This window comes from Patagioenas fasciata, chromosome 2 (assembly GCF_037038585.1).
Source record: "Patagioenas fasciata isolate bPatFas1 chromosome 2, bPatFas1.hap1, whole genome shotgun sequence".
Taxonomy (NCBI): domain Eukaryota; kingdom Metazoa; phylum Chordata; class Aves; order Columbiformes; family Columbidae; genus Patagioenas; species Patagioenas fasciata.
In genome coordinates this window covers 16525719-16550329 of record NC_092521.1, presented here as the reverse complement: position 1 = coordinate 16550329, position 24611 = coordinate 16525719, and the positions used below count along the sequence as shown (strand labels likewise).

At 38.2% G+C, this 24611-nt stretch overlaps 1 protein-coding gene across 1 annotated transcript in view; it reads right to left on the bottom strand.

The window, feature by feature from the left end:
* EIF3H (eukaryotic translation initiation factor 3 subunit H) overlaps nt 1-21955 on the bottom strand; it is an 87323-nt gene extending 65368 nt beyond the window's left edge. Inside the window, exons 1-2 of the mRNA XM_065831317.2 lie at nt 21799-21955; nt 1274-1430 (exon numbers count right to left, since the gene is read on the bottom strand). Of these exons, the coding sequence (XP_065687389.1) occupies nt 1274-1430; nt 21799-21918 (277 nt within the window). The 5' untranslated portion in view covers nt 21919-21955. The remainder of the gene's footprint in view (nt 1-1273; nt 1431-21798) is intronic.
* Between the last annotated feature and the right edge of the window lie 2656 nt (nt 21956-24611).

Below are 24611 nucleotides of genomic sequence, written 5' to 3'. Positions count from 1 at the left end.
AGCTTCAGCATGGTAGTTGTCACATCCATCTTGGAAACTAAGAAATTCATTTAACTCCTTGCCTGCCTATCAGTGGCAAGGAAACAATTCAGCCATTTTCTACAGTAAAAATTGAAGCATGGGCTCCAATTAAAAATTTAGATTACTCCAGTCCTTTGAAGAGCTCCAGAAGAGAAGGAATCTTTAAATGATCTTTTAGGCTTTAATAAAATATAGTTCTGACTCAAGCACTATGTTAATGTAGGACAATTAAGATTCTCTTGTGTGTTGCTTTTTTTTTTAATACAGCAAATTGTATAATCCCACAACTGAAGCAACAAACAGCTAAGAAACTTACCAAGTTTCAAAGATTTCTTAAAATGATCTCTTCTAAAGGCAGAGACCAATATTCTTTCATACTAAGATTAAATATTTATTTAATAGTAATTTCACTATGAATAAGAACAGGTAGTTTATCCTTGAAGTAATCTCACTCATACTGAATTATCAAAAATAGATAAAATTAAGCTTCCAACTGGAACTACTTTGACTATGTTGCCTCTTCAGTTACTCTTAAAATAAAACTGTCTCTCTTTAAGCCCCAACAGAGAAGCGTTTCTCCTACCACCATTAAACACACATATATATTACCAAGATTACAATTTTAAGCCTTTCCAGTTCACTTTATACATTTTATACCATTCTGTGTCAAGTCAATTATACTGACTTACAGTGGCAGTACCAAAACATTAGCAGGACCAGCAAGGAAACACCAAGATAGACAGAACCCACCAATGCTACTTGTACCTAACTTGGAGAAGCAAAAATATCACCCAGATTTCACATTAACAAGTGCCTCTTAAACTTACAAAGCTCTGCTCTCCAGGCTTTTAATAAGTACTTAAGATATGCAAATAGGTCTACAGAGATGCAGTCTATATGCCCCACTACACACTTAAAAACATGTATGTATATATACACACAGCCGTTTTCATAAAAAGCTTTAAAGTCTATATGAATCACAGACTGGAAACTCATGTAACTTCCTGTGTGGAAGTCTTACTCTCAAACAAGTGTGTCCATATAATACAGGATTTATAACTTTCCTTACATAGATAAGATTTCAGTTGGATATGCAGGATGGCGTTGTGATAACCCACTGCTATCTCAAGTCAAACAAAAACTCTCTCTGATCATATACAAACTTTTGGTCATTGTGGAAAGAAAAAAAATCCTGGTTTGCACATACAGATTTTTTTTTTAACCGAAAGTTTTGCAAAACTACAATCATTACCTTCATCAAAGTCTGCATCATCTTCTGTATGCTGAGGGAAAGGGAAGCAATTTGTGATTTCAAGTCTGTCATCCACCACAAGACCCAGCAGCACTCCCTGGACCACTTCATTCCCCTGTCCTTCTTCTTGGTAATGTTTAATGATCTTTAACACAACCTAGAACACAAACACAAGAAAATTGGACTTTGTAATGGGTTGTTTTGTCCTCATACTATATATTGGAATTTTTAAATTGTTGAAGTGTTACATAAATGAGCGCTGCAAACCAAGTGCGCTACTGGCTTAAACACCAGCAATTTTAATACAGGTTGAAAAACAGGCGGCTATCCTACTATTACAGGAGAATAAAAAAGACCATTAAATGAACAGTCAAAATGCAGTTCTAAACCAATTTTCTGAAACACCCTTCTAAAATGAAATATTGATCTTTTCTAGTTTATCTTGTTGCTGTAACTGTTAAAAGCTATCTTGTAGGGGCAATAAGCTCCCTCCTGAGGCAAACATTGCACAAGAAACTCTCAAAACATCTTTAAAGTAATGATGCAGAAATTGGTAGGAAAATTTTAAAAGGTACAAAATGCATCAAATTTCAGTTGCATTAACCTCCAAAATTACATCTCATTGCAGTTCTACTTCAGATGATAATGTCATTTATATTTTTGTAAACTATGTGTCATAGGACATTTAAGAATAATGAATGATAAAAGAAAGAAAAAACAGACCACAAATTATTCATCATATTTCTAATATAATTCTCACTTCCTTCCCTGAATCTGAATAATTCTCATGAGGTGATACTGTAAATTGGAACAATATGAACAAAGACACTCAAAAGTAGCCAATCATTGCCAGAAACACTTCAGAAAAACTTTACACTTAAGTAAAATTTTATGCTTAACAAGAACCAGACCAAGATAAGACACTAACCACAAACACATACTTTAAAGGACTTACACTGTGCGCAGCATAAGTGGGTTTTATTTCACTAAATCCTAATTCATCCAAGCAAAATGCACCAGAAAATGTCTGATGACCATGTTGTCATTAAAGCAATAGGACTCTAATGTCTGTTGGCAAACAGACCAGTGTAATGGGTTTCAGCGCAACCACCTCGAGGACAGACTTGGTACAAATACTGGTATTCAGTGAACATTCCACAGGTGAAAAAGCCAAAAAGTTAAGCTCATATTCACAAACACACACTTGTCCCTAGTTTCGTCCTTGGCTCATTAGCAGAACTTTGTCACAATTTTTAAAACTCCATTAAAGAATTAAAGTACCACAACATAGGTTAAATGGAACAAAAAAGTGATTAGAAAATAAGTCCTTCAGACACACTGCCTTCTTGGGGTAAAATGGGAAAACAAGAGCTTCATATATACATCCTGCTTGTATATGAAGGGTGGAAGGAGAATGGAAAATAACCACCTTTTTTCCAAGTAAGTTGGATAGAAGTATTGAACAGGACTAACATTTACTGATTTGTTTATTCACAGCACAACTCACTTCTGCTGTATTCTCTTGCATCCAGATACACTCACACTGAAGCTTCTCAGTCTGTTTCACCCCAATATACATCCACATCTGTCCCTCTAGTGCCTCAAAGCCATAACTCTGTATCCAATTTGTTAAAAGAGGTCTACAGAGCAGAGACACAAAGAGATGCTTTGGTTATATAAATCTCATTACATGTGAAAATAGTAATGAAATTAAGATCAGTGGGCAGTGAAGCAGAATTTAACAATGCTGAAAGCAGTACAGCAAACACCAGCTTGAAATCACATACATGTAGAAGACGGATGCCTTCTAGCACAGAGCCAGCATGTAAATAATATTCAGCCTCCATTTAGTGTGTCAAGTTAAGGTTTATCACATATTTGCCATAAGCTCTGTCTTCTACAGTCAGGGAATCTGTAAGTAACTGGACAGATCAGAGCACAGCTATTCTCAACAGTTATAAAGTCTTGTATGCTTCACTTTTTCCAGTATTTTTCTCCCCATTTACTCTTGAGTTTTCTATGCACACTGAGTGTGCACCCTGTTTGCCTCTTGGTTCTGTTCCAGGACCATTTGTGATATGGTGCCAATTTTATCATGGCATTTCTGATGATAATTGCTCACAGAAAGCAGCAGCAAATGAAATGTGCATGGGGCTGTCATGGAGCATCAATGATTTTTCAGAGAGATAAAACCAGGAGTTCAACACTCTTAAATGCTGATCAAATATCCCAATACAGAATGAAGTTATTACACAAGTCTGCAGTTTTCAGTCTCCAGCCTGAAGACCACAGCAGATATTATTCAGATAGATACAGGCCCCAGTTCAGGTCTAGCCCCAAGCTTGTGTTCATACGGAGTCTGAGAAAGACAGCAGAGAAGGTCATGAACTCGCTAACGGGTGTGAAACATAGAGGAGCAAAAGCTGCAGAACTTCAGGTTTATGACTGCACTGGAAAATACATTAGCTACTGAAATCACTTATATTAAAGATAAATGAACAAGTCTGAGCAATGCATCCAATGACACATGATTCTTGTTTGTATTTTGTTCTTTGCTCTGGAGAGTTTTATTTAGCACATAATACACAAGTCTCTAGTTTAGCAGGCTCTTAAAAGTGGATTGAAAAACCTGCCATCAAAATACTACCATATGACCAAGAGGAAAACGTGCACTGGAACCTGTGTTTTGGTACTAAAAACAGCCTTCAAGTATCAAGTACAATTATTTCTCTAGTGATAATAAGACCAGTGTCAAACATTTGAAATGTCATTTCCATTTGTTTGCTACAGGAAGAGCAGGAAGAGCTGATCACTATAAAAATGGCAATGCCGAGACATTTCCTGATCTGACTGCACAAACCAATACTTCATACCAAATAAACCACACACACATAAAAAAATAACATTAACTTGTATCTAGACATTTCCCAAAAAAGGTGTCATGTTTATAAAGCATCAGAACAGAATCAGTGGAGCATTATTGGTCTGAAAATAAATAAGTGTTAATGTAAATAATGCAACTAACACAACACACTGAGACATACAAATCAATTTTTCCACATGACGCAGTAAAAAACATCCCAGTGAAATGTAAATGAGTACCAGTATAACCCATCTTTCATCGAACGCTGATTCGCTTTCCAAACACTATTTACAACTACAACCCACCTATTAAACTAATAAGAGACACTGCCTCTTTGTACAAACTATAACTGGTTTATAATGCACTTAGACCCTTCACTGTTAGATCGTTGCTACATGAAATTAACAGTAACTAAAACCACATTTCAGCTGTTACTGTTATTTAAGTAATGTAGCTGGCCAACCAGGAAAGGCTATGTTACTCGAGTGAAAAAATGTATCAAGTAATTTGAATTATCGTTTAAAAAAATAAAAATCAGATTTCTAAATTCTGATACCTCAGAACACACAAGTCAATAATAGCATGCACCTTGATTTAGTAAACTCAATTGGTATGTAAAAAATATTTAGGTACACAAAGGCTGTTTAGAAAAGTATATACAAATTCAAGAGTCCTCAGTCTTGTAAATTTAGTGTTCAAAATACCAAATCGATTTAATCGCTTGGAATAGCCACTTATCAGATTTTAATGGCCATTAAACCTCAATTAACCAAAAAAAAAGTTCACAGGCCAGCAGTGTTTCTAGTCTTCAAATCTGCAAGGCACTGCTCAAACATTAAGAATGAAGTCATACTTTGGAAAAAAAAAGAACCATTCTAAAATTATTAAAAACTTCAAAGATACATACTGTAGCTGTAGGAGCATAATGCCAAATTTTAACTTTGGCTACATGGTGAAATCACTGCTGTTAATTTCAAAAGTTTGTATTTCATTACAGAAATACCTATAACACAAAGTATCACAAGCCCTTGGGGAGTCCTGGGAAGATTCTGCTGTAAGAACACGAATATGCCAAGACGCACATCCCTGTATTTCTCTTAAGAGAGACACCAGCAAATGAAAGCACAGAAGATTCATTTATGAACGTGTTCCAGAGAGCTGACAGTCACCACACTGAAAGCAGATTTTTCAGTACCTGTCTTACAGATGTGACATCAAACAACAGGGAGCTTCTGTGAGCCCACTGGATACACGATGTAACAAGCTGACTTACAGTCTTAGATCAAGTATTTAAACCTTTTGGAATGCTTAACATTCTTTCCCACCCAAGAAAGCTTTGTCGGCACAACCACTAGCACCAATTGCCAGCATGTGGGTAGAGGATGGGGACAGAGTGTAAATAACTCTGTGTTATGTGGATGTTTTTCAGCCAACCGACAAGGGCACCAAATGTGGAAGGTGCTGAGATGCCCACATCCTCCCAACATTAAACACGACTGATTCTATGATTCTAATATTTAGCTTGGCAAAAAAAAATTTGAAAGCTATTACCGCTAATAGCGTCCAATACATTTCAAACACATCCGTATCACATATGGAGTTTTCTCAAACTCAAACCATCGCAAATGTTTACATTTAAGCACTACAGCATGAGCAATTTTACCTAAAATCCTACCACTAAGTTCAAGAGAGAACTGTTAATGCAGTTGTGTAAATGGATAGATCTCAGCTATCATTACTAGCAACTCATGCAATGGAGTTTGAATTGTGCTAAACTCAAGAATCAAGACATCTACCTGATACACATTAAATGCATATATGGTACCTCTGCAAATAGTTGATCTGTTTAGTAATATCCAAATGAAGACGTACCAAATTCTACACATAAATTTTCACATTAAATTAGTGGCCCTGCCTGTTTCCCCAGTTCAAACTACACCAAAAGCAAATCTACAACCTGTGTTGTGCTGAAACTTAACAAATTAGCTATGCAAAAATGAAATTTAATTAATCAGTTCTGAAATCCTCCAGTAAGCACAGAATGGCCTTGTTTTTAAACAAATACTTAGGAAAAAAAAAAAAAGGTAGAACTAGAGTAAGATATAATGAAACATGGGCAATGTTAACATTTTGTAATAGTTCCAGATGAGGTTCTTGCACACTACAGATAAGTACTTATCCTATACTTAAAAAAGACAAGTTCTGGAAGCTGACCAAGCAAAAACTTGCTTTGAGTTGATCTGTCTCCTGGCTATAGCACCACTTGATAACACAGTAACAAAGTCTCTCAACTTTCCTGCCAGGAGAAAAGGAACTCTGAAGTAAATTAAAGATACCACTGCAACAGTTAAGAGTAGGAAAACATATGTCTAATACTCGTAACACTCTCCTCTGGATGATTAAGCAGACAGATGTTTACATACGCACATAAAAAATTCCAACTTAATCAGTGTTGTCCACAGAAACATGTTCTAGAAAGCCCTGTTGGACAGATAGCACATTAAAAGTACAAAGTCAACAGGTGCTGGATATGAAGCTCCATGACGCCAGGGCTGCCACCACACAAAGTCGTGCCATGAGATGAACTGAAGATTAGCAGTGAAACTGAATTTTCTACATTATACTGATCTTGAGAAATATGACTATCTCTACTGATAATCAAAACCTGAATTCATGTAGATGCATATTCGAGATAATCTGAAGAGATTTTCTGAATTCTTCTAGATTTCTTATTCAACAGTACCGATTTTTTTACCATTTATGACATGATGGATGTCTAAACATTTGTTCTTTTCTCCCTTATGCTTAACTTTGGAATAAAAGCTCTTAAAACTGTTAGACCAGTTTTATCTCACAAGTAAAAAATTGTTTTCTATTAAGACCTTCAACATTTTTAATAGTTTTGACAGCTATCTTAAATCCTAACTATGACTGGTGGCCAAAAGAACAAAATATATATTTTAATTCCCTGACAAGTAATCAAAAAGATACTTCAGTTGAACATTATGTACAAAACATAAGGCCAAGAGGACAAGACTGAGTAGACCTGAAAATCAAGGTAACTTTAAAAAACGTCGTTTCTGAAGAGCAAGTTCAGAAATACCAAGTCTAACCCTCACTATTCTGTCTAGCAAGTACCATAACCGTCCTTTGGACAGGAGGTCTCAAATGCCCCACAACATTTTACATTTATCTTGACTGGTGAGAGCCCTGACACCAACAGCTACAAACCCTTTGAAAATACAGTTCTTGGAATAGTAAGTTTACATTTTATGTCACTCAACAGCTAATAAACACCAGATGTTAAAATCTTATTTCTGAACTTGACAGAAATCTGGGGCTTAAAAACAGTAATTATGTAGAAGGCATAACAGAATGATGCATGACATTTTATACCATCTCAATCACATACAAATATCTGTATCTCTTTTTTACAGGAGGATGGATGCTTCCTGGAGCTAAGCCTGAACTCAACTACTATGACCAATGTGTACTGATCTGAGGTGGTCCTCAAACAGGGGATATTACCTATATTTTCACACAGAAATTATAAATCATAGAACTTTGTTGGTTTTGCCTCATGTAGGTCCTCAGTACCAAATCATTTTTGAAATCCATGCTAAAGTGAATGGAAAATATTTCATCTTGAACTGTAGGGCTTTTTTTTTGGGGTAGGAGGGGAGGTGTGCAGAGCAGGCAGGATGTTACATACTCCTGTATTATCTGAATACTTTTGAGTATGAGAAAGCATATGAAGAGCATCCAAAGTTTTTTGTTCCCTGGGTGACTTATTACACCAGTTTGTACCATATCAACAGCTTAGTTTGTAAACCTGAAGATTTCAGATGATTTAACTACAAAAGAGAACATCAGTAACCTTCAGCTCCACAATATGCACGTTCAGCTGAAGAAAACTACTCAAATCATAACAGATTATTGATTTAACATTGGTATTTTCTGTCACTTCTACTTGGTTTAGGAAACATACCGTCCTATAACTATAGGAATCTCTATCATTTTCCATATTACCTTCTGCCTCATAAAGTTCTTATAGCCATCTAACTCAACACCTTCCTGTGTCTTCCAAGAGGACAAAGACAGTGGTAACATTTATTCACAACACTAAGTCAAACAGAATATACCTTGCCACTTTATCTCAGTAAGTGCCTGACTCAAAGCACAACTCAAAGACAGTGACAGGCCCATTTTATCTTTCTTTCCTGAACATCAACTGGTTCTGTGCACTCTTTGGGGCACGGTCGAAGAGCTGTACCTTGCTTACCCTGAAGTTCACTCTAGAAAAAGCAAACACTTGGTTTGCTTTCCACTTTCTGTAACTCTGTTACACAGATTTTGTCTACCTCAGCAACATGTTCAATACAAACTGAATCCAAAGCTTAAACCACCACCAGAAAATACTCCATTTAAATACTTCATAAGTATCTGCTCTTTCTGCTTGGGTATTTGTCTTTTTAAGAACTACTTCCAAACTGCTGTGATTCAAGAGCTCTAGAATTTCCCTTCAAGCAAGCGAGAAAGCCCAGTCTAACAAGAACAGGGCCTTTCTGGCGATAGCGTCTTCCAGCAAAGGGGGTGGCTCACAGAGCACAAGGCCAGGCTTATACAGACACCAAGTGACTGACACACACACGGTACTTACTGGAAGCATATCAGTGTTGTACACATGGGTTCCCTTTTCACTCATTTTATTACTAGGACACTTCAAAAGCTGTAGGGATTTAAACAAACTCATAAAGCCTACAAAAAAAAAAAAAAAAAAACACAAAACAAAACAAACCACACACCTAACTCTATTCCAAATTATTAAAAAATCACTGATTTATATAAAACCAGACATAGAACATGAAAAAAAACATTAGTTAACACCTAGAACTAAAACTAGTAAACACCTTATCTAAAATATAACATGGAAAAGATTTTGCTACTGACATAAACAGGCAGGTGGGAACTCAGCCTGAAGAACTGAAATAGCACAGACATGAAGTCTGTTTTTGTACAAATACATTAGAAGGGGATATTACTGGGTTTTGCTTAAAGGTCTGTTAGTTTTTCACAGGCTGTGGTCTTCCTTGACTGCATCAGGAACTTAGGTTAATCAACTGCTGTCTTACAGGTACCATGAAACATCTGTTTAAATCACTTCTTTACTCACGTCCAAGTGAGCTGCTTGTTTTGCAAAGGGAATAAGTTAAACACAAACTGTAGTGCACCAAAACTCATTAAATAGTGGAGAAAATAAAACTTTATTAAAACACAGAAAAAAAATGAATGTTAATCAAGGTGTGTTTTACCCAACAGACCAATCTCTTCCTGATTTTTGTCCCACTATATTTTCATTCATTTTTAGACTGCACAACAGTTCAGGTTAACAACCAACTCCATGGTTGTTCACAAGCCATTAGCACACTTTAAATATTGCCTCAACCTGAAGTAAAAATACACCATTACATTTCGGTATTTAAATTCTCCATTGCCCTGTTCACACACTGGTACAACGTATTTTGCTGCAATACAAAATTTCATAACACATTTCACAGTACATGGATTCATGCTCATTCCCATGGAAACCATGAGGGCCACAGGCACCGCAGACTCACTTCTTCTAGAAACATTTCTGTAAGGCAGCCCCAGGATTTCAGCCCTGCGAGCGGCAGCGCTTTAGATGTTATTAGCACACTGTCAGGAGGCAGCAATAGGGCTGTGATAACATCCAAAATTCTTCTACAAGTGAGATGGAGCATTTCCCCAGGACTACTTAGTATATTATTTCTCCTATTTCACAAATCTCACTGAACTCAAATCTTTTGAAAACATTCAGTACTTTAGGCAATTTTTGTAAATTGTCGATACAATTTATATTTATTATTTCTAATGAATTCAATACCCAACCGTCATCTCAAGAATGAAATCAGATGAATATACTCCTTTAGAGTACAACATATGGAAATTATATAGAAGCAGTAAAGGCAGGCACAGTTTCAACATTTTCCACTTGATACACCAGAGCTTTATGGTTATACTTCAACACACAGTTGATATGTATGTCCTGTGTATTAGTGAATCACCATCATTCAAATATTCGCCGTGCTCATGGAGCTAGTAGCGTATTTGCAAGCAAAAGGTTTTCTCTTCATCATCAACTTCTAGCAGCTTCCTCTGGAAAGATTTAAAGATGACAGCCAAATGCAGCAGCAGCAAATTCTATTTAACAGCCTATTTTGTAATCAGATTGTGCCAAACTATCATCATTTTGAAGCTGAAGAGAAACTGCAAGACAGCTACACTTATCTATTTGACCTTCAAAAATTAGTACAATAGGGCAGAGCCAAATGGGGAGGAGGGAGTGGGGGCTGATCTGAGACTGCAGATCTTTTCCAAAGCCCACACCCTGCACAATGGAACTGGAATACATACACTATTTCAGGGTGTGTCTTCACATCATGACTTCCATATGCAGTCAACAGATGCTTCCAAGTAACCAGTAAAATCCCTACTGGACATGACTTCCATGTCATTTTAATAATTTATAACCCTTTGTGCAACAGTTTTTTCCACACTCCAGCACTTATCCTTTCTGGCAAATGCCTGGTTATGTGTGAAGGGGCTGCGGCAGAGACAGATCCTCCTCCTCACAGGTAGTGCAATCCAGAGAACTGAGCTTGGACAGAGTCTATTCTCCTGCTGACTTAAAGTAGAAAATTGAGGAAAAAAATATGAAAGTTAAGTTGCTGCTGGTAAGCTTCAGCTTTTCCATCTTTCAAATAAAGACTTGCCTTTGTATCACCAATCTGAACATAGTCATGTGAAAACCACTTTCAGAAGAGCTCCATTTCTAATAACAGCTACTGTGACAGTGAAATTAAAAACAATTATTCTAATTTTATCACTGAGAGTGCCAATGAATAAGGTAGCATGGCTTTCAGATTGTTCCCAAAAAGTAATATGATAGCTGTAATAAATACCCAATATGACATCTAAAGTTGAAAAAAACGTTCAGTTTTTGCATTGATAAAAATGTAATCATAAAAAATAACTGAGCTTTAAGTGTTCAAAACTCAGCCCTATGTTAACGAATAATTTTGTCAATGAGATTGCTTGTTTTTCTCAGGTATGCATTAAAAAAAATATATATATATATTGACAAGAAGTGACTTACACCTCCAACTAAGATCCTAAACACCACATGGGCACTGCACTTAACACAAATACTCTATATCGCCTGTTGCACAAATATGGAGCTCCACTGAATGGCAAGGATGTGCAGCAAATGGCCTGCAAAGCAGGATACAACATTTCAGAAGAACAAAGGCAGAGACTGACAAGCCTTATGCGCTCAAAGCGCCATCCTAACCCCCCTTTTCCAGTAAAAGACCAAATATTCAAAAAGAGAATTAGCCTGTTATTGCATGCACGCAGCAAAATTGAGGTGCATCTTCAAACTCCAGTGAGTAAATAAACCTCTCTATTAACTTTAAAATTGGATTGAGTCAAGGGAAAAAAAAAAAGTGAATTAAATGCTTATTTTAAATATGCACCCACATAAAATAACTTTTTCTATGTAGGCTACAAAAGACATAAAAGCTAAACCAGTTATATCGTCTTTGTTTTTCAGTGTTGATTTCAGGTTATTGGATAGTCTTACAAAATACTAATAGGATTTCTTAATATAGAGACATGAAATTTTCCAATTTCTTACATTAACAATCTATTTACTTTCCATTATGATACACTTGACATGCGGTAACATAACTGCTAAGCATTATTTTTAAAGCAGGTATTACATCTCTGTAATCTTAACACTGCCTGAAGATTAACAAATATGAAAGAACAGCCTGCTCAAAACTGTACATTGAGAATACATTTTGAGCATGTGTGTAAATATGGGAAAAAAACACAAAGTAATCATATCCAAAAAATGCCTCTGGCAAAGAAATATTAATAAAAAAAAATACTAAAGCAACAATAAGTTGAAAATATATTATCTTTTTTTAAAGACTAGAGAAAACAAAAGACTTGTTCCTCTTCTTACAAGGCCTCTCATAAAATCTGTAAGATTTAGATAAAAGCCAGGAGAAGAAGTCCCAAGACATAATAGGGCATAAAAAAATGTTCATTTTATACTGAAAGGCCCGTTGTGTTTGTATCTGTATCTGTCATTTTTCTGCCTGTGACCTGCTGCAGGCTGCCCTAACCCACACCAAGCTGCACGTCAGCTGCAAAGCTCTACTTCTGTTACCATGAACTGGAAACCAAAGGAGAATATTTAAGAACACTTCAGTGTGCAAGAGGACATAAAGCATTGTCTCAGCAAAGCCAATGGCTGTCACCTCCACACTCGTAGATACAAGAGTCAAATTCTACACCTAAATAAGAAACAAAAGGGATGCTTATTATCTCATTTGCTTCTGATGTAACATTTACATCATCAAAATGTAGTAAATTATTTGAAAGCTATTTGTTGGAAATATTATTTTCCTTGATATTAACACAGCCAAACAGATACCACAAGAGCATGATTTACAGTTTTCAACAGCTATGCATACATAATTACAAGGCAAGAGACCAGTTTGATACGCATATAACAGGAACAAAAAATAATGAGAAGTGTAACCGTTAATGACAGTAGTGTAGAAGGCAACACATCATTTCTCCTTGCCCACAGCAAAAAAGGGTGTTTTGAAATAATATTTTCCCCTTCAAGTCCTGAAGTGTAACACTGTTCAACACATTAAACCACCTCCACACTGAGATTAACTCCTTTTGTCAGCACACTAGTTTCATGGTATGAAGTGATACCAGATGTTCCAGTTCTAAATGCCTCACTAGAGCGTACTTATCATGACACTCAGTAGATGCTGAATGCACCAGTGCACTCTTACAAATCATTTAAAGTTTGTGTTCTGTTAGCAAGTATACCTGCTACCCATTGATGAGACACACTGACATTTTAATCCTAAAACCACCATGATGTGGGTACTTTTAACTATTTCAGGTTAAGAAAGCTCACAGGAGATAGCGTCTATATTTAAGAATTAAATCAACAGCAAGAATAAGAGTTCACAAATAAAAAAAAAAAAATTAAAAATAATAATTTTTAAAAAAGTATCTTCCACTTACAGATCCAGAACAGGGAGGACCCTAGATTAGCAAACCAGCAGCAACAAAATAAATATATAAATAAACAAATATTTTGTTTTGTTTTGTTTTAAATAGAAACGTGCCAATGTAAAAAGAGGCATAAAGAACACAGAAGAGCAGATTGTTTACTTGGAACACTTCATTCAACTCTTTACCACATTGATTTGTACCACTGTTACTCTGGTAACTGACAAAGGTAAGTCATAAAATCCAGCAGGTCAGGCACTGGGGGACATTTTCCATCAAGTGCTATTAACTGTCCTGCTGAAGTGTCACGAACGAGGCAGTCAGCTGGGGTAAGAGAGCCAACACAGTGTGATGCCTCAGAACTTCACTGGCTCAACCTCACTAAGCCTGAAATTTAGGCAATCTTATATTCCAAGGAGGTTCTTCCCCTTTCAACTTGCTAATACACATCGACGCTTTCTCTTCTGAATGCAAGCACAGATTATATGTCAGAAGTTCCTGTCAGGTTAGATTCATGCAACTCATAGTACATGATGATGAACGGAAAGTATATACATACCACCCAGCTATTAAAAAAATGCTTCTGTCTTCTCCATGGTTCAAGGTATCCATGAACACATCAAGCTAGGATTCAATTCCCACACTAACTCTCAGTGCCAGTATAATCTGATCTAAATTTTTAGGGAAACATGTCAAAGAAAAGTCAAATGGATTAAACTTCAACTTAAAGTTCCACTTGAACTCCTCCAGAGGACACACAAAGCACAGCCTGAAGGATATTATATCCTGAAATCCTGTTTTACAGGTCTGCAATGTCAAGAAACTGTACAGAGAACAGCAGGCAGAACACACAGCCTGAGCACTCTTGTGAAGTCTTCAAAAAGAGTAAAAGAGAAGCAAAGAAATTATAATAAAAGCTAGGAAAAGTGCAATCTTCACAACTTAAGAAATGTCAAAGATTTTCAGCCAATTCAATACAGACTTCGCTGTTATTACCAATTACTCAAATACCATGGAAATTGATTGCTTTCTTTCCAAGAGTGCCAAAAGTTGTCATTTTAAAAAGTGTTTTAGCAAACATTTGGAAGATGAGTCTCAAGAACTCATGGTCAGTAAACATGGTACCTTATTTCATTGTACCAAAGAGCTCCACACCCAAGAAGCCAACCAGCTTTCCCTATGAACAGCCAGGTAGATGGTCCTCTCTCTTGTAAGCCTTTAGGACAAAAATGGCTGGTAATAAGAAAACAAGGCACAAGCAACTTAAATACCATAACTGTGAGCAGAGTAACTATTGAAAAACAATTAATCATGTTAGGGTGTTTTTAAAAACATAGACTCGCATGTTTTTGTTTATGTTAAAAAAAAAAGCCCTCTACATGCCGTAAATAAGAATACAAACCATTAGGCACACTACACCACCACCAAATCAGGGATGATGTAACCAAGCTGAGAATAACAATCTTTGATTAAATCAGTCATATCTGACACAAGAGAAGCATCTACACGATAGCACACTGGTGCAAATACAAAGGCAAACAAGGCCTACAACATCTAACCATCTTCTTGACATATTCATGTTTTAGCCAATTGATGTTTGTATTTAATATAAATAAACTGACAAGGACACCTTAAGGTTTACCATAAGTTCGACACAAATTTTAACAGGTACACCTAAACACATATTCAAAGACTCACAGAATTAAGTACCTCAAACAAATATTACGTGGCATTAGAAGATCACCTTGAGTATTAATATGCCCTCCAACCCTCACCTCAGTTTGATGGCCTGAAGATTCAGGTAAACCTCATCCACTGCTGTCCATAAAGGTTTCTGCTGGAAGCTCCAGCAATATCCTTTAACTATGAGGTGGTAATTGGCTACCAGTATTGAGCCTTTCCACATTAGCAGCTATGAAGATAAAGAATAGAAACCTATAGTCGTTTTGAGAAGCCTACATAGCTTTTACTACTTTCTACAATATGTAAAATTCGTGTGCAATGGGTGTAAGTGTAAAATGACTTAATATGCAGTGGTTTAATAAAAAAGGAAACATCATTCCCAGTAATGAAATAATCCGAGCAATGTGCATATTAATGCTTTAGCATGTTGTTAAAGCTCCAAGTATGTTGTTATACAAGAGCAATCCATAAGAAAACTTTATTCAGTCAGTCAACACCGTGTTCTCCAAAGCATTACTGGATATAAATTTTTAAATGCACACATAAATTCAAGGGGTTAGGTTTTTAAAAAAGAAAAAAAATAAAAATAGTCATATATTGGTGCTTAAGGACTTAGTTGGATAAGGAATTATTTTCCTTTACTTTTACTTTCCTTCCCAGAACATCCTCCTGCAGACGATTTGCAGAGAATTAAACAGCTTCCCAGTAACAACGTGCTTCCTTCTGACTACTCCGAAGGCAAATTTGATTAATAAAAAACACTTATCTGGCCTAGCAGCCAAAGGCAAGGCACCTGCCTTGCTAAAAGATCCCAGTCTCCCAACCCACAGCTATATTATTTTCACAAAAAAAGTTTCCATATACCCATTACATACATACTAGTGGTCAAAAACAACCCATCGTTCACCACATGGAGAAACTCCAGTTTTTCATTTTAGTTCATAGATACATGTATCTTTCCTTATGTAGATTAACACAGGTCACTTGACTGTACAGGTAGCTACTCACAGAATTGGCACATCTATTCAGCTAACCTGAAAATTTCTTTCCATTCAAAGGAATAACTACTGCTTAGGTTCTAAAAATCTATCAGCTTGCAGTCTGAAATTTATTGTACCTTCCTGAAGGAAAAATACATTATGTCAGTGAACCAAATCTGATTAATTTCAGCAGCTGAATTCCAAAAAGATTCAGTCCCCACTAAAGAATTCCTAGAAGTACAACAAACAAGAACCCATCAACACCTCTTGCAAAAAAAAGAAAAAGGTAAGCAAATTACAGCATTGCTATACATTTATTTCAGACAGCATGTGATAATTATTACCCCTTTGGGGAAGATCCTGAGTGGCTTTTGAGGGTTATACAACTGTGAAACTGAAAATCCAGCAAGCTTATAAGTGTTGAAGAAACATCGCACAAAGCCATGCACAACCTAGTCTAAACTACGTCCATGGATATTGTCAGAAATCGTTGAAGCTATAATATGCTTCTCTTACATACCTGGACCCCACCAGCTACACAAAAAAATCACAAGGGCCTCCAGCAAGTGTAGTAAATGCTACACTTTACAACATTTGTCCTATTTGTTGATATTTCCCCACCAAGCAGGAAAAAACAATGGGACAATCTGCTGCACGCAAACAACTGGGAAGAAAGTCCCAGGTTCTTTCCTTCCGTGCATTCCTCGCACACACACACACACCAGAGCTGTGCCACCCTTTCTCCCCACTACAGGAAGCTTAGAAAAAGCCTATGTTATATATCCTTCCTTTCCACGAATAAGTGAACAGAGACAAAATTTCATTGTCTGCAAGAGATTCCTCGATGTCTGGTCACGATCACAAATTTTCTATTTAAATACAGTTGCAGTCAACTGGGAATGCAGCCAGTATATCTGGAACTAGCTGCCCTGCTCTAACACCAGGTAGGTGAGAGTCAGCAGAAGCTCCAGAACTACCAATAAACCAAAGTAATTTTTAGTCTTCATAGGTCTGAATTCTCCTTAAACTTACATTCGCAAGCAGCAAAAGATGATCATAGAGTGATCTTAACCCCGTACTTCTCTTAAAATGCGACTACAAAACAGTTGGAGGTGACCACATCAGTAATGTACATTCCAGTAAGACACTGAGTCAGTAGAATTATTAGTCTAGTTTCCTACAGAAGGAAAACTTACAGGATTTCCATGCTCATATATGTTCTTCCACTTGTACTTCCAAAGTTGCTGGTGGTTTTACTAAACTTAAGAAACTTAACTTATTTCAAGAGAACTCTGTTTCTTTCCTCCATGCAAGCAGATAGCTGAGTAAAGAGACTATTTGAAGGCTAAGCTCGCTCACATTCTAAAAATGTCTTCAGAAAGCAAACCGCACAAGGTAAAAAAGCTTACAGTTCTCCAGATGGACAAACAGCTTTAAGAGGGTATGAGCTCTAATTAGGTCCAAAAATCTACTGCAAACCAAGCTGCAAAGATCCATTCATTCTTTTTTTTTTGTTCTTATATTAAAATCCTAATTTGTTCTTCTGTGCTTATCACAGGTGGACACTCACTATAAAATTTACAATTACTGTTTCTAAGAACTCCAGAAGGCATTTAAGAGTCTTCATGAAGCTCCTTGTAGTCATAATCATCATACATCTGAGTGATCGTGTTAAGTGCTAACCTCTCAAAAAGAGCAGAAATATGAAAAGGCTGCTTACCCACAGCCATACAGGGGCAAAAAAAAAAAAAAAGACAAATATCCTAGGCATGTGATTACCACTACTGTGAACAGAAGTTTTCTTTGGGCTACTTGAGTGGAGAGAACACAATGGAATCTCCATTCAAATTTCTACAACAGGAAGAAAAGACAACAAAATATGACATATTGCACTCATCTGCTGATCTTTTCATCAGGATGGCCAAAAACAAATACGTGAAAACTTACATCTCATCTGAAAGAAAAAGCACATTATAAATATGAGTTTCTGGAGGATTATTTTTTTTACCCTCTGATTTCTAATTTCTTAGAAAGACTAGACCACCTACACTGGAAACTGCTTTCACTGTAGATTTATTCACATATAGTTTTTCTGTCACAGTGCTATATCAACAAAAGCTCAACGTAAAAACTTAAAACACATGGGATACTTTTTTGGCTGAACCAACACAAACTGAATCAGTACAAACACTTTATGATGGCATAAACCAGTGACATATTAGGACTTTCCATAATACGCAACTAAAAGCCTGTTATCCCTTAGTGGTACAAAGTCTTATATAGAGTACATATCCCTACTCACTAGGGATGAGCAAAACACAGTGACATGTAGGACAATCATAGGCTGCCACTACTCATCTTTATTATTAAACAAACCCAAAGCAGATCACAACATTGTCTTAGAAGGAATAACAGAAATCTTGTATTTCTATTCATCACAGTCTAAACTGCAATACCCACTCAGTTCAATAATCCAGAAGATGACCATTTCCAAGAAGGGAGCACCTCAAAGATACCTTATTTAACAAATCTCCTCAACATCAGTGGCTCTGAATCCATGTGCAATAAGCATCTCTTTCTGTGTTGTAAAAGTAACTGGACAGAGTCAATTTTCTTTGATATTGCAGTCGTTCCTTGTATTCTTGAGCTGGATGAAAGATACTACCCACTTCTGGTTATTTTATTTTATGAAAGACATTGTTAATTTGAAACTGCCTATGTAACTGTGTACACTGATAATTTGTCTGCTACTGATCTCGCAAAAATTATTCAGAAAATAAAACCATGCTGAAGCTATCAAGAATAGAATACTTGGAATCACATAATGGTGCTGACAGAGTAGATAGCCATACGTATCATTTGATGACTGATACCTTAATTATCTAGTAGAAAAGCTAGCAGAAAAAGGTACAGACTTGTATCTTCACCTCTTTCTTGTCAAACTGTGAAGACCGGAAATCTACGTTCACATTTAATTTCAGAAGCATTTTATAAACAAGCATTCAGGTACATCAATCAAGTTACCAAATATCTACAGTTCTCCTCAATCTTCTTAAACTTTGATGTTATTATTTTTTGTAGAATACTCAATAATACTAACATTTTTCAAAGTTATGTGAATTTAGCCTGTCTTATTAGTTAGGGTTTCATTCATAAGCAAAAGTTAGCTTTTACTCTTGCCATAGCAGTGCTTTTTATTCTACTACTGTGTTACATGAAGTAAAATTGTACTTGATCTAAATCCAAATTACACCATTATGTAACAAAATTAGGAATAAGATTAAAAGACGTTAACTGCAGGATGCTCTATAGTTGTACCAAATTTAAAAGGAGGCCAGAAAAGCAGGTATTGCTGCAGAATTATGCAATATGTTTTAAGCTAACATACTGACATTCAGAACTTCTCTTCATTACTAATATTTTATTTTACTGTTTCTCTGAAATAACAAGCTTTCTAAAAGTAGGTTCACATTCTCACACATAGAGAAGACTGATGCATCTTCTATTTTGCGCACACAGACCTAAAAGCAACATCCATCGCACACCTTTGCTTTCAAAGCAGTCCCATTTGAAAGGATTGCTTATGCCACTGCCAAGAGATGGGCACCAGTGAACAGAATGAGATCGCTAACTGCCCTGACACCCACCAAAATTCATCCCCAGTTTTGGCACATGATCACCCTGGTCCTCATCCAGTTGACTGATGAAGTCTTGTTACTTTGTGAGAGCACAGATGAGATATTCAAATCAGCAAGATATTAGAATGTCTCAGCAGAATTTCAGTAAGACATTCTAAGGACTTGCAGTGGGAGTCACTTCTTTCGCAAAGCAAGCAAATTTATGTAAACATTTCACCACAGTTGTCATGGAAGTTTGTGAACCACACTGGCTGTCCTGAGAACACTCTGCGTAAGATCCATTGGCAGACATCTTCGGTAGGTGGAAAGGTGAAAGCTTTCCACTGTTTTCAGTAAGTTACCCTCCTCCACACAGACTCCATGCAAGAGGCACGCGTGTGCTGTACCAGAAGAATACACAAGCAGAAAAAAAAAAAAAAAACAAACATAAAAAACATAAAGCAAGAAGAATTCACAGGTACTTGTTGGACTGTCAGAAGTGGCCCATCAGAGCCACTCACAGTTGATCTGAACGAATAGTAGTTCACAAAGCAGATTACACATCTGGTAGAGAACAGTTTTGAAACATCTGCTCTCTTTCTTTCATTGAAGTAGGAACAAAAGGAATCCAATTTAACAGTTGTTACTAAGTCCAAAACTGATAAAACAGGTTTGACACCCACAGAAATGGAATTAAAGGCGTCAACCTATATCCTGCTCTTAACTATTCCCTTTTTCGTTGTTTCCTCAAACTTGCTAATAAAAAGTCACACACATACCACTGTCCATTTGGCTCTAGCCTGCTTGCAACGGCAGCAGCCTGCTGTCGGCTCCATTTCAAAACTGGTCAGTTTTCACCACTCTTTGAAAATGCTATGTGCACCAAAGGCACAGATATGCAGACAGCTGAACAGAATACTGCAAAAATCCACTAATGAATTCAAATAGACTCTTTCATAAAAACCACTACAGACAAATAAGTTATGCTTTCTCTTCCCAAACATTTACTACACTGTGTAACTCCAGGATAATGACTGGAGACTATCACTAATAAACACCGAGTAGGCTTCAAAGCTTGCCGCAGAATTATGATCCTCCTTCTCATTACCAGTACACTGACTCCTTCATGCTTCAGCTGTACAGTGTTCCAGTGACAGCTGGGAAAGACAAGAAGTAACAAACAATGATTCTGTCCTTAAGAAACTCAAGTAACTATTTATCTTCACTCTGTGTCATTATGAGTAGTATCAATTGTATGAGACATGAACTGACTCAAATGCATAGAACCACAGAATCATTTTGGTTGGAAGAGACCCTCAGGATCATTGAGTCCAAAAATAACCTAACTCTAGCACTGAACCATGTCCCTAAGAACCTCGTCTATGCGCATTTTAAACACTTCCAGGGATGGTGACTCCACCACTTCCCCGGGCAGCCTGTTCCAATGCCTGACAACCCTTTCCATGAATAATGTTTTCCTAATATCCAATCTAAACCTCCCCTGGCACAACTTCAGGCCATTTCCTCTTGTCATATCATTTGTTACTTGGGAGGAGTTACCAACCCCCCCCATGCTACAACCTCCTTTCAGGTAGTTGTAGACAGTGACAAGGTCTCCCCTCAGCCTCCTTTTCTCCAGGCTGAACAGCCCCAGCTCCATCAGCCAGTCCTCATAAGACTTGTGTATCCAGCAGCAAAGCCCAGAACCCACTTTAGGAGACACTATTTCACTTAAGGTCAGCATGGATCGTCTCTATTAGGGTGGCTTCGTTTTCTGCTAAACCTCTTCAATCCGTCGATTTCTTATTAATAAAAAACGAAAGGTGTTCACAGCCCTAACAGAGAAGATAAAAAGCAAAACAGATGAAGGAAAATCCCACCGTGCTCACCACCTCTTACACCTGTGCAGTTTTCGATAGTCTAAGCTATGAAAGATGGGAACAGAAAACCAGAGCACCAGGCAGCGGAACTGAAGGAAAACGGGAATATTTGAAAACAACCAATCCCTGCGCTGACACCGGTTGGGAGCCACAACCCGCTCCCGGGATGGGCCGGCGGGGAGCCCGGTCGTGGGGTGGGGAGCTCGGGCCGAGGACGGGACCGCTCCTGCCTGTCGGTTCGGACACTGTCCCCTGGTCGGACACCGGCCCGGCCGCGGCACCGCCCGCACACGGGACCGGCCCCACCGGCGGCTCCACGCGGCCGCCCCGCCCCGCCCGCCCCTCCGCCAGCGGCAGCCCCGGCCCCTCCGCTTACCAGCCCGTCGATCTGCACTTGCTTGACGGCCGAGTCCCCCGTGGCGGCGGCCTTGCCTTTGCCTTTGGAGGCGCCAAAGCCGCTGCCGGCAGCCCCAGAGCCTTCCTTGCGCGACGCCATCTTTCCCCTCGCACCGGCCGGAAAGGGAAAAATGAAACACCGGAAGTGGAGACGCAGGGAAAGGGCTCCGGGCAGAAACTCGCCGGAGGCGCATGCGCGGTGCTACCGCGGCGGCTCCTGACGTGCAGGTGCGGCCCCCACTCGACCTCGTCACCGGCTCGGCGGAAGGAGCCCGATGCTTTGTGCCAGGCGCCGGTGACCGCCACAGCTCCCCCGACCTCGGACGGGAGAGGGGCTGAGCAGGCCCGGACTCTCCTCCTCACATGGCGGGGGCAGCTGGCGAACTGTGTGTGAGCCCGGGAACCCCGGATCCCGGCGGGACCAAGGGATGCCCCGCTCAGTGGAGCTTTACACCTCCTAAACCAGCTCGATACGAGCTAGATACAAGAGATCAGATAATTGAAAGCTTTGGATTTTAGCAGAGTGGTGTGGAGTGAACATTGTCCGTCTTGAGCGTGAACAAGGAGCCGTCAGTGCAGGGGTTGCACTGGTGACCTTTGAAGGTCCAACCCGAACTGTTCTGTGATTCTATGATCAAGAGCACTGAGAGGCGATACAAAATCTTATCATTACATACAAACAAAACGCTGAACTATCAACTACTGATGATGTTCCCGGGAAAAGGTTTAAGTGTTGTATTAAAAGTTAACTGTTGTTCTTGTCTTTCTCCTCTCATTTGTTTTTTAGAGTATTTCAAACTCTACACATTCTTCTGAAAAATGAAATGGGCTGTGAAAGGCAGGCATACCAAACACCCCAAAGCTGTCCAAGCACTATGCCTAATATGTGACCTCGTAAAAATTTACCTTTTCAACAATGTAGCTGACAATTTCTAACTAGGGGAGGACAACGTACCAACCAGCGCTGATACGACGATGTATCTGCATTTTCCCGCTGACACACATCCAGCATTGTCTGTGCCTACAAATGGCTTTAACATCACTTAGTATATTCCCCACCAGCCACCTGCATCGGGGCTGGCACAAATTCAAGCAAAGAATCGAGTACAATAATGATGACCACCATGCAAATCGTATCCTAAATGCCACTGATTTCACTGACTAGATCTGCACTGACCAACAAGAAACCTGGATACCCAGCTTAGCTAAGAACAGCTTGCAATAGATGTCTGAAGTTGGGTGAGATTAACTGCACTTTACATGTTCCATTGGGTAAAACCTGTTAAATGGAGGTTGAAGGGGAAACGCACAATTGCAGCATTGCTGAGTTCAAATGTGCCCCAAAGAAACTGAAGGGTGTATATGCAGCAACATTAGGGAGTTGTTCTAAAAAATAGGTTTGCAGAGAGGCTGATGCAACAATGAGCCAGAGTTTCAAGGCAGGATTGCCATGGCCAATGAGCTCAACCATCACACAGGAGCTGCAAATCTGCATCCTACTCTTCACAGGTTTCCATGACTGAACATCTCACTCCCACTAGTATTGCGTTTTGAAGATTTTCTAGACAACAAAGTCGCTTGAGTCAATATTTCACTTCGATGTTATATACATATGCATATGCATATATAGTTTAACTTTGCAAATATGATCAAACAGCTTTAATTAAAGAAAATTAAGATTAAGAAACAGGATTATGGTAATACAGTGGTTTTCAGCTCCATGGACTGCTGGAGATCTGTGGGCTACTTCAAAGGTGTTGGTGAAAGGTATTTAAACAGAAAAAAAACATGCCTTCTGTCAGTAAATGCACAGTGCTTTACCACTGGCCAATTCTTAGGGATCTGAAAGAGAATGAAAACTCCTGGGGTAAGACAAATGTGACATGTTATGCCTGCCTATCAGTTTTTTAATAGAAACTAAATGTAATTGAAAAAGGAAGAAAAAAAAAAGAAAGAAACAAAAAGTAGCTATAGCACAGAACATCAGCATATTCAAAGAGGTTGCTGTGGGCACCCAAAATAACCTTATTTGAGGGACTGGCATAGGGTTCACATTACTTAATGCACTGCCAGAATAATTCAGTCAATTTGGTTACTTATGATGAACATGAAAAATGAAACACAAATATCATCTTTCTACTTTACAGAACTCACCAGATCCAGGCAAGAGGCCATAGAAAATGTCACCATTGAAATACTGAATTATTGAAAAGGAGGCCATAAAAAGGATGTCAGACTGAAAAAATTTAGTAACATTGCCCAGGCTACTCAGGAAAACCACAAAACAGAAGACTTCCATCACAAAATATTTCAGAAAATTCAAGTAGTGCACAAACTCCATTAATCATTTTTAAACGATATTCTAAATCAAAAGACAGCTGCAACCAAAGAAAACCCTTTTGTTCCCCAGTCCTGCTTAAGTAAAAAACCTTGGCAGAATTCAGATGTGTCGTTTATCTCTACAGTGCTGCTGCACCCTACCAGTGCTATGAGCAGAAGTAGCGTTGCTAAGTGGAAATTATCTGATTAAGGGTTCAAAGATGTAATCCCTCCCAAATTGTCAGACCAACTTTACCTTAAGGGCTAAATAAACCAGCTTGAATCGCATTTGTGTGTGCTGCAGGCTGAGACCATGCACATGAAAAGTTACCAGAGACGGGCTAACCTGCAATGACTTGTTACCACCTGGTAAGTGGGTCATGTCTGAATTGTGTATTTTTCCTCTCTACCCCCTCAGCAATTCCAAATATTTCTAAGCATAATGAAGACCTTAATTTCATTATCGCACAGTAT